The sequence below is a fragment of the Papilio machaon genome, chromosome 22 (genome assembly GCF_912999745.1).
Source record: "Papilio machaon chromosome 22, ilPapMach1.1, whole genome shotgun sequence".
Taxonomy (NCBI): Eukaryota; Metazoa; Arthropoda; class Insecta; order Lepidoptera; family Papilionidae; genus Papilio; species Papilio machaon.
The window spans coordinates 21,483-32,047 of NC_060007.1; the positions used below are offsets into that span (position 1 = coordinate 21,483).

Consider the following 10,565-nt stretch of genomic DNA (forward strand, 5'->3'; position numbering starts at 1 on the left):
TTGACAAAATGTAAATTTTAATTTAAAGGATTTTCCTTTGATTTAATTGATCTTAACTTTGTTCACATTACAATGAATACTTAGTCTGTGAATTTTGAAATTTGACTAGTAGTTTGTTATTCTGTAATTATTATTGATGTCATGAACGTGACCGCGTCAGAAACGCCTTAGTAGGTGATGGTACGGTAAATGAATCTTTTGGTTACATTCAAATTTTTCAGTATGTCAAAAATTTGAATTGGCGCGTAACTGCAACGATGCAACGCAATAACTGCAACACGGTCTTATTGAAGCGTCCACTCCATATTAAAAAAAAAGAGTAACATTATCATTATTTTTGTCATTATTTTATCATTATTTTTATCATCGTTTTATCATTATTTTGTCATTGTCATTATTGTCATTATTTTATCATTATTGTCATTGTCATTATTTTATCATTACTTTATCATTATTGTCATAATTATCATTATTATTATTTATTTAATTATAATATTTAATATTTTATTCATATTACTTGTACACACACGATGTTTTACATCTGGCAGGCGTTCCATGACGGCTCACAAGTTTTTTTTTTTTTAATAATATTCTCTTTTATGCATATTACTTGTACACACACGATGTTTCACATCTGCCAGGCATCCCATGACAGCTCACATTTTTATTAATTGTAAATTATAGTCAACTAGCTGTCGCCCGCAAATCTGTCCGCGCGGAATTAAAAAAAAAAAAAAAAAAAAAAAACACGGAATAAGTAGCTTTTATGTTCTTCTAGGCTATGCTCTACCTGGCAGCGTCGGATTCTGACTGCAGCCACATCGTCGTTTCCGAGAGGTCCCCGATTTCGGAGGCGGCCGCAGCGATGTTCGGCGCGAAGCGGCCCCGCCTCAGCGAGGGATCCGAGGACGAAGACCGGGCGGTGTCCCTAGCGATGGCAAGGTGGCGCCAGCAAGAAAAAAGGGCTGCGGCCAAAGCTCGAGCCAAGAATAAGGAGGAAGATCTCGAGAAGGAAGCTAAGATCGCTCGTTTCCGGCGCGAGACAAGGTCTGCGCTGTTTTCTCGACCTGCGGAAGGAACGGGAGAGAGATGCGCCGCTCAGCTTCATGAGCAGGTACAGGAGGACCTGGAGATTATAATGAAGGTGGCGACCAAGTCGTCCAACCTAAAGGGTACCTTTGTGCGGGCCTTGAAGGACGCTGCGGCATCCATCAAGGAAGCTGTGGAAGTCCTCGGGGCTCGCACACAAACGGAAGAGACACAGCAGCTGCAGGCAGACAATGCCCGGCTGCGCGCCGAGATGGACGCACTCCGTAAGGAGCTTGCTGCCATCAAGGACGACTAACGAAGTCGAATAATGGCCCTCAACCTCCTCTAGGCCAATATCAATCACTACGCCAGAGCTCAGGACCTTCTGTTCCAGAGCATGGCGGAGTGGAGAATACATGTGGCGGTGGTGGCCGAGCCCTACCGGGTCCCGGCTGGGGACGATTGGGTGGGGGACACAGACGGGCTGGTGGCCTTAACGTCCCAGTCCGTCACTTCATCCGTCATTTATCTCTGAGATCGGCGTCCTGATAGGCAGAAGTCGATCCACCCGAGTGCTCGTCGCGGGGGACCTCAACGCCAAATCCTCGGCTTGGGGATGCCCGACGGCCGAACCTTGGCGGCCCGGGCTCGCGGTGTCGTCGCCTGTACACAGGCGTCGTGCGATCCATGGCGCTGTACGGTGCGCCCATCTGGGCAGACACTCTGACCGCCCGGACTCGGGCCCTGCTGCGCAAGCCGCAAAGGGTCATGGCGGTTAGAGTGACCCGTGGATATCGCACAGTGTCGTGCGACGCGGCCTGTGTGCTGGCGGGGACGCCGCCATGGGACCTCGTCGCGGAGGTGCTCTCCGGCGCCTACTGGCGGAGGGCGGAAGCCCGATCCCGGGGGGAGCCTCCTCCCGCGGTCGAGGAGGGTGCGTGGCGGCGGGCGGCGGAGGCGCAGCTCATCGCTGTCTGGCGGGAGCGGCTGCTCACGGCATCCTCAGGCCAACGCACGATTGAGGCGATCCGACCCGTCCTCGAGCTCTGGATGGGTCGGAAGCACGGGGCTCTCACGTTCCGTCTGGTGCAGGTACTCTCGGGGCACGGTTGTTTCGCGGCGTATCTGTGCCGGATTGCGCGGCGAGAGCCCAGTGCGAGGTGCCACGAGTGTGGCCATGCTGAGGACACGGCCCAGTACACGCTGGAGTTCTGTGGGCACTGGTCGGACCAGCGCGCCGCACTCGCGGCAGAAATAGGGAGGGACCTCTCGCTGCCCGCTGTCGTCAACGCGATGGTGGGTAGCGAGAGTTCCTGGAACACTGTCGCCTCCTTTTGCGAGGAGGTGATGGCGCTGAAGGAGGCGGCAGAACGACGGCGAGAGGAGGACGCAGCCGCGGACCCTCTTCGCCGACATCGCGATGGACGCAGGCGGCAGGCGCACACCCGCCGTCTATCTCCTTAGCGGAGAGCTCCGGGCGATGGACGGCCCATTGCCCCATCGTCCGCCGCATACCTTTTTAGGTGCTAGGCGCTCCCGGCGTTATGGGTGCGCCTAATGACGCGCGTTGTGGGGGGTACTCCCTGCCCCCGTGAGGATGTGAGTCTGCGGTAGCGGACGGTCGCCGGCTGGGTCGCGGAAGATTGCGCGAGTGTTCCCGTGTCCCAGCCGCAAGGCGACGTGGAGGGCCCGAGGGGTTTTAGTGGGTATGGCCGAACGTCTTTAGGCGAGTCCCACACTCCCTGCGCCATTGCACTGCCAGGCGCAGCGGTGCGTAACTGCATTTCCCCTCATAAAAAAAAAGGCTAAGCTCTACCTTTATGTCAAATTACATCGAGATCCATGCAGCCGTTCTGGAGATACCTTCAATCAAACATTTATGCATGCATAAATTCACACTTTCGTGTTTTTTACTAATGTACTGTTATATACTACTACTTTTACTACTACTATAATGTTTTATATATTTTTTACTAGTAAGAATCCTGTTTCTTACGAACAGTTTGTTTATCCATGCATCCATCTAAACATTCGCATTTCTAATAGTAGTAACATTCCATACATTTTTGTCTTTTCGATTAACGACACCGCTTATCGATTTTTTTTTTGGAATATTGTTTTATTTCATAACTTTAAAAGATAAAACAAAATCTAATTTTAACAATGTTCTGTAGACTTTATTGAAAATAATCGAAATGTAAAACAAATTAAACAATTGTATTAAAATGATATTGTATGGCCGCTGTTAGGTTACATTGTTGAATTTTGACAAAGTGTTAAATAGGGATGTAAAAAAAATAATCGATTATGAAAAAATCGATTATTTTAAGGTTTTTTACGATTTTTATGGAACGATTATTTTTTTTACAAAAATCGATTTTTTAAAAATCGATTATATAATTTATTCGATTTTTCAAAAAGCGCTATCGATGAAACATTTCACGCCCTGCGACATATAATACGATAAACAAGTTCATTAAAAATTGTTGTAAATGAACGAGTCAGTTTAATATATTTTTATAATCTAATTCTTATGCCTTCTAATATTAAATTAAATGAGAAAACAACTCTGTCTCGCTTTCACGCTAAAACTACTGAACCGATTTAAATTAAATTTGGTACAAAGATAGTCTAGATCTAGTGCCTGAAGAAAGGACATAGGCTACTTTTTAAATAGAAATAGAATAGAATTGACACAATAAAAAAAAGGGTTTGCAAGTGGTTGAAAGATGGGATGAGAAACTATATGGAAGTATCATGAATTTTATAGTTAGAAGCGTGAAACTTATTTTTAGTCTGTTAATTTGATATAAATAAATATGACATTTAAAATTTGTAAAAGTGTTACCCTCTAGGGAGCAAAATAACAATAGGGAATAGGAGATGAAAGTTTGTATAGAAATATATAAGGTTTATGAGAATGTTTTGTAAGTTCAATATGTTTTGATGTAATTTTTATAATTGTAAGTAAAATAATTAGCGTAAATAATTGAAATGCTACCCGAAAACAGTGTTTCACGCGGACGAAGTCACGTTCACAGCTAGTTTATAATATTTGTGACTATAGATTTTTTTTTTGTGTTTAAATGATATATTTTCGTTTTTAAAACCATAAGTTTGCTGTTTTGGTTTAATACATCTACTTAATTTCATTTTATTCTATAAAATGTTTTATGGCAATAAGTGTTTAAGAAATATCTATTGTATTTTTATGTTTTCCCTGTAATTTTGAAGATTTTTTCAAAAATCGATTAAAATCGATTATTTTTTCTTTAATAATCGATTAATCGACTAATCGATTTTTATCAGCAACTGTAAAAATCGAAAATCGAAAAATCGATTTTTTAACTCAATGTTAACATCCCTAGTGTTAAATGTGGCCTCTTAAAGTTGCTATACTCTTCTTAATTAATGTCGAACTTAATTATATTAAACAAATATAACGTTCACCTTGTGTTTTCTTGAACAATCCTAATCCTAAAGCGGTATCAACTGTCAAACTGAATGTTTAGATTTTAATAATCTAAAGTTGTCGTCCATTTTTAAATTTCGTTAAATGGTAATTAAGTTTATATTGAAAAATGTTATAAGCTAAACGATGAAAAAAATGCTAAACTGACTGAAAATCAGCCAAATTTAGCATATAACATTATGATAAATTGGCAACACTGATTGGGACAACAAGCGACAACCGTATTCCTAGTGTCTCACTAGATGGCAATATCATGTTTTTTGTTAGGATTAATTATACAATTACACTTAATCTGGGGTTATTTGTGCTCTCACTGGTGCCATCTATTGAACATCGAAGAAAAGAAAAATAGCCACTTTTTATACCATTTACTTTTGTATTAAGTGGTGTCTCTGTTATAATATCTACCCTGTGATAAGTTTTATAGAAACACGGCTTTTTTTACACAATGCACAAATTTTCATTGACACTGGCGAGCGCGTTTATTTGTGCAGAAAAACCGACACAGCACCGAAGTGAAGAAAGTGGTTGCGAGCGCCTGAAGTCGTGATAAGTTACGCCGAATGAGCTCTATACACTTTGGCGTTTGTATTCGCTTCATTTTTCAAGGCTAGGCTAGCATTTATAGTGGGCTAAGGTGGAAAACGAGCAAGCGGCCACCTGAATTAGACATCCGCAATTGTAGATGTACATATTGCCTACCTACAATCAACGGAGGAGGGGACGTACAGAAAGAGAATATATTCCCTTTCAATGCGTCTCCTTCCCCGTCAAATCCACTTCGCCTACCCATCCTTTTCTAAAAGATTAGTTAAGAATGGAGAATAAATGAAACCTCTGGCATGCAGTATCAGACGAATCGGGGAATTGCTTTCACTTCACGCCTGTCTCCTTTGTAGTCTTGGTATTTCACCGGTCGAGCCGGTCTATTCGTCCAACAGATATTATTTGAAAGATTGCAAAAGGACAGACATGTGCAATAAAAAACTTCATTATCCAAATCGTTTTTATTCAAGCAAATGAACATAATATGAACAAAGTATAACATTAAATTTATCTACTTATGATATTTACAATCCATATCCTCACTTAGCTTAACTAGCCTATTATTATCTATTCATTTACGCTACAGTACAACAAATGCAGAATAGATTTTACAAAAATATACCAATGATGTAAAAATTAAATACTTTTTTGTAACAAAATATATTCTGCATTTTTTTTTGTGTTCATTATTTCTTACAGTTATTGATATATAATTATCTCAACAAAAATCTTTTGTTACAAACTGTCATAATCATAACATACATATATATAAAAGTAAATGTACCAAATAATTTGCATAACTGCATTCTGCACATTGAACACTACCTCAAGATAATTGAAAACATTCTGTGATCTTGTAAAAGTCTGCTAACATTTAGCCTTGTTATGCTTCAACACGCTGCCTCATTGAACCAAATGCATCAGATATAAAAAATCTTATTGTTATTATTATTAATCAAATAATTATTATTTCCAGTACTACTACTATTAACATGTGCAGTGTTCCAGGGCACTGGTGCTGCAATGCCTGCGGTGTAGCCCTGGGCAGGGGCCCTCACAAATTGTTGCCTGTCATAAAACTAATATAATGCATAATATTAAATGATATAACTAAAACTAAGGGAGCACAGTTTAACGGCTGCATTTGTTTTAGCGGTTCACTTTGTGCCTGCATTACAGCAGCCGGTTAAAACAGAGCATTTGTTTATATATTACTTCAGTAACATGAGACATACATTCATACAAGTCTGTAGTTAAACATAGTAGCTGTTCGGAAGACTTCCCTAACTTCAGTTTCCACTGTCAGATCACTTGTATAAAATCATTTTTTCATCCCTCACATTCTTTGAACAGAGACAAAAATATGTTTTGATACAAGTGTTATCACAATGGAACTAGACAGTAAGAAAAAAATAATTATAATTCACACAAAAAAGGAATTATCAAAAATGAAGGATATCAGAAATAAGAACATTGTACATTATCTATAAATAATTTTATAAAAAGTCTGACAAACATAATCATAGTTATTATGATGTTTTAAATAACAAATAATATTATATTTAATAATTTATATATTTTGTTGTTAAAATACAAAAAAGTTTGAATAACTTTACCTCGTTTAGCTCTGTTTGACATTGCATACTGAGAAGAGCAAAGGAGGGCCACATTCAGCCGTTGGCTTCCTGCTGCGGAGCAGGCACTCCCGCACACTTTTCCTGACAGTGCAACCTTACTGCATGCACACACAACCACATCATTAGACAAAGTAAAATATCAGAGTAAATAAAATGTGTCAATAAACTCTAATGACGCCCTGAAATAACATACAGAAAACTCATACAATTTAAAATATAGTGTATATAGTCCTCTTATTTAGTATCTATGTTAACAAAAACAAACTTGCGGCAACTGGCTCACTGCGACTGACCCGGCTGCGTTGTTTGCCCCGCTGACTTCGTGATGACGATCGTCTGCTTTCCGCCGACGCCTGGCTTGCTCAGCTGCAGCATGTTTGAGGGCAATGTAATGATCTTGTTTCCTCCTACGGTATTCGCAGACACCAGTTTGACGATGGTCGCGCCCTGGGTTATGCCTTGCGCTTGCGCCGCACTCACCGGCACCGCGGGCCGGTTTTGCATCATGGTCATTTTTGGCATCGTCGCGACCGCCATGCCAGTCGACGTCTTCACCAGTGTAACGTATTGAGGCGTCGAGGAGGATTGAGTGCCAGAGCCGGGGGTCTTCTTGATGATGACGGGTATGCCTGCGTTGCCGCCTGTCTGACGCAGAACCGTGGCTCCCGTCGCTGCCGCGGCACTCGTCGCCGACGTTACCTGCTCGCTAGATTTGGCCGTCACTATCTTGTAGACCGGCGCCTTGACCTGTTGACCCGCGAGAGCACCGCTCGCGATCTGTATTGCGCCGCCGCCGCCGCCAATGACGGGCAGGTTGCCTGCGCCCAGCTTTACAGGTACGCCCGAGCCCACTTTCGTCTGCAAGTTAGCCACCCCCGCCTGTATGGGAACACCGCCGGCCGTCTTTACGAGAACATTGCTCGTCCCTATTTTGACATTGCCTGCTCCTAGCTTCAATGGCATATTAGTAGTGGCCACTTTTTGAACGCTGTTCGACGCTATCTTGCCTTGAATATTAGCCGAACCAATTTTTAAAGGAACCGCGTTTCCAGCTAGTTTCACGGGCATATTTCCTGCACCCAGCTTGACCGGCACTCCCGCGCTCGAGCCAGTTTTAACTTGGACGAAGCGTGGCGTTCCCGCGCCGCCGGCGCTCGTACCCAGCACGATCTGGGCATTCGACTGTGCGGTCGACACTCGCACTGTGCCCGGCGTACCCACTCCGCTCACTATTCTCGTAACACCTTGTGGTGTCACGGCCGCCACTTTAATATGTTGCGATGACCCAGCGGCTGGGGACTTGACCACGGTCTTGGTTTGATATGAGGCTTGTTTTAAAGTGGGAGTGTTGGTTGAAATTTTCACGGCCGATTGCGCGGGAACTTTGATAGCACCAGAAACGATCTTTTGAGGCGTAGATGCGACAGGCCCAGGCGCAGGCGCTGGCGATACTGCTGCAGCCACGGGTCGCACTTGTCGCAACTCAACGGGGGCGGGGGGCAATCCGGTCGCGACCGGTGATATAAGTCCAAAAGCTTTGGCGGCATCAGGTTGTGAGGCTACAGGAGAGGCAGGAGGAGGAGCAGACACCGGTTCAGCTGCAGAGGGGAATCGAGCCGGTGTTACTTTACCACATTTTTGAACTTGAAGAAGATAGGTAGTGACGGTGCTCATGCCAGGCCAGCATAGTTCCAGTGAAGTAGTGCCAGCACGCACAAGTGCCACCCTGCCTGCTTGAGGAGGCACACCCACCTCCAGGTACCACAAGTCCTTGCAGCAAATTTGGTTATTCCAAGTTTTTCTATATCCATCCCTTCCAGACCATATGTAGAGCCTTGTCTGTATTGCTACAGCGCTGTGCCCAGCTCGTGCCCGAGGCACACATTCCTCAAACTTATCCAAAGCTATATTGTCCCATGTCATGGTTTCAAGATTAAGGGAAGCAAGTGTATTTGTACATTTCCATTCCTTTTCATGGGTGGCAAGTTTTGATTCATCAGGGACGAGTGGCACCCAACCTCCATATACATACATATGATGTCCGATGACTGTAGCAGTATGAAGTGAACGGGGCAATGGTGCTGGACCGCCCAACTCGGGCCGAGACCAAGACATGCTGTCTACATCGAGAACCCACAAATCTCCCAGTCGTGAACCACTCATTCCCCCATATATTATTAATGAAGACTTTCCGGTATTCTTGTCAGTGTATGCAACACCACTGTGTGACTCCCGGGGTGGTGGTGATTGACAATAAGTTAATGGTATATCCCATACAGTCATTGATGAACTCGGATACAATTCGAGAGTGTACAAATCATTCAAATATCTCGGAATATTATTTTTAGGATCATCACTTTCATTAGCCAAGCCACCAAATAAGTAAACTTTACCATTCAATAAAGTAAAGCTATGACCAAGCCTGGGGCATGGCGGCAGGCCTTGTTTGGGAGGAAGGGGTTTTAGACGTTTCCATTCCCACCTGGAAGCTTGTAATTCGTACAGGTCGTTGGAATACTTGCCGTACTCCACCATGCCGCCAAAAACCAGAAGACGGGTCCCATCTACGACGAAACCGTAGGCAGCACATCCGGGGGGCACTTCACCCTTGGTGACAGGAACGAACCATTGATTTGTTGAAGTGTTGAAGACATGAAGCTCATGAACGATCCCTTCATTTCCGCCGCCGAATACTATCATCAAATCTTTAATAGCAACCGCGCGATGACCATGGCGGGGACGTGGTTGAGGGCCGCTAGGATTGTACACTTTTTGCCACTTAAGTACAGCGTTTTCCTTCATTTTTACTTCACATTTGTCACAAAAAGCTTAACACCGTATGTATCGCTTAGGATGCGTATCTATTGCATAGACAATGAGAAACGTCGTAAATAAGCTTCGGAGAAAATATTCAGGTTAGTAGCAGTTCCATAACTCAATTAGCTGCAACTTTCTCTTTCCCACTTATGGCAGACAGTTTTGGGTAAAACAAAATCACCTTATGCAGCTTATAGTTATAACTAAAATGGCGTTAGCAACAGCGATGGCAACCTAATCGGACAAGAGAGAACGGCGTCGGACGTCAATCAATTGTCTATGCTAGTTTTGTTTTTTAAAAACAGTTTCAGCCAGACTATAATAAAATTTATAGGAGTTATTTATACCGCGAATTATTATTCTTAAGAAAATTTTGTATACCTATAAAAATTTTTTGCTGTATGAAGTAAAAATTTCTCACCTAGATATTTTCAAAAGCTTTTAATTTTTTTAGTAATTTTAACATTGTTTTAAATATTTCATTAGTGAAAGCATTGATTCTGATGATTATTTTTTTATTACAAAAAATCGTAAGTCGTATTTAAACTAATTCCAAATTAAATCGTATTTTTAAATTCTTGGTTACTAAAGTCGTAATAAGCTATAAAAACGCTTAACACTCTGTGACAGTTAGCTATGTAAACACTCTGTGGTGATACTCTATGAAAAAAAAATGTATTTGTATTTTTATATTGGCAACGACGACAAAAAAGGCGGCATTTCAGGTGACATGGCGGCAAAGTACCACATTGTACATGTTGTGTAATAATTAAATTTTGTTATTTAACATAGTACGTAGTTCACTTTTAACCATTGTGTCTTTCAGTTTTATTTGAGAATTTGGTTCCTTTAGATGTAATGCTGGAATGAATTAGTAAATGTCAAGTCTCATACGAAGATGTTTTTTTTTTGTAAAAATTGTATTAGTTTTTATGTAAAATATCTAATAAATGAATTTGAATTAAAAAAAACTCTTTACTATGTGTAAAATAAAGAGCTTGAAGTACCCATTATTTTATGGTAATTAAAAAATGTAAAAGAGTTTTTGTAACAGTGCCATCTAT

At 42.1% G+C, this 10,565-nt stretch overlaps 1 protein-coding gene across 1 annotated transcript; it reads right to left on the bottom strand.

Moving 5' to 3' along the window:
• Nucleotides 1-6,632: 6,632 nt before the first annotated feature.
• LOC106715131 (host cell factor 1) lies at nucleotides 6,633-9,618 on the bottom strand. The gene has a single exon (XM_014508354.2). The coding sequence runs from the start codon at nucleotides 9,484-9,486 to the stop codon at nucleotides 6,964-6,966; it is 2,523 nt and encodes an 840-aa protein (XP_014363840.1). The 5' UTR covers nucleotides 9,487-9,618; the 3' UTR covers nucleotides 6,633-6,963.
• Between the last annotated feature and the right edge of the window lie 947 nt (nucleotides 9,619-10,565).

Bases quoted from the DNA above. Each gene is read 5' to 3' on its own strand.
- LOC106715131 (XM_014508354.2), bottom strand. From the start codon at position 9,486: ATGAAGGAAAACGCTGTACTTAAGTGGCAAAAAGTGTACAATCCTAGC.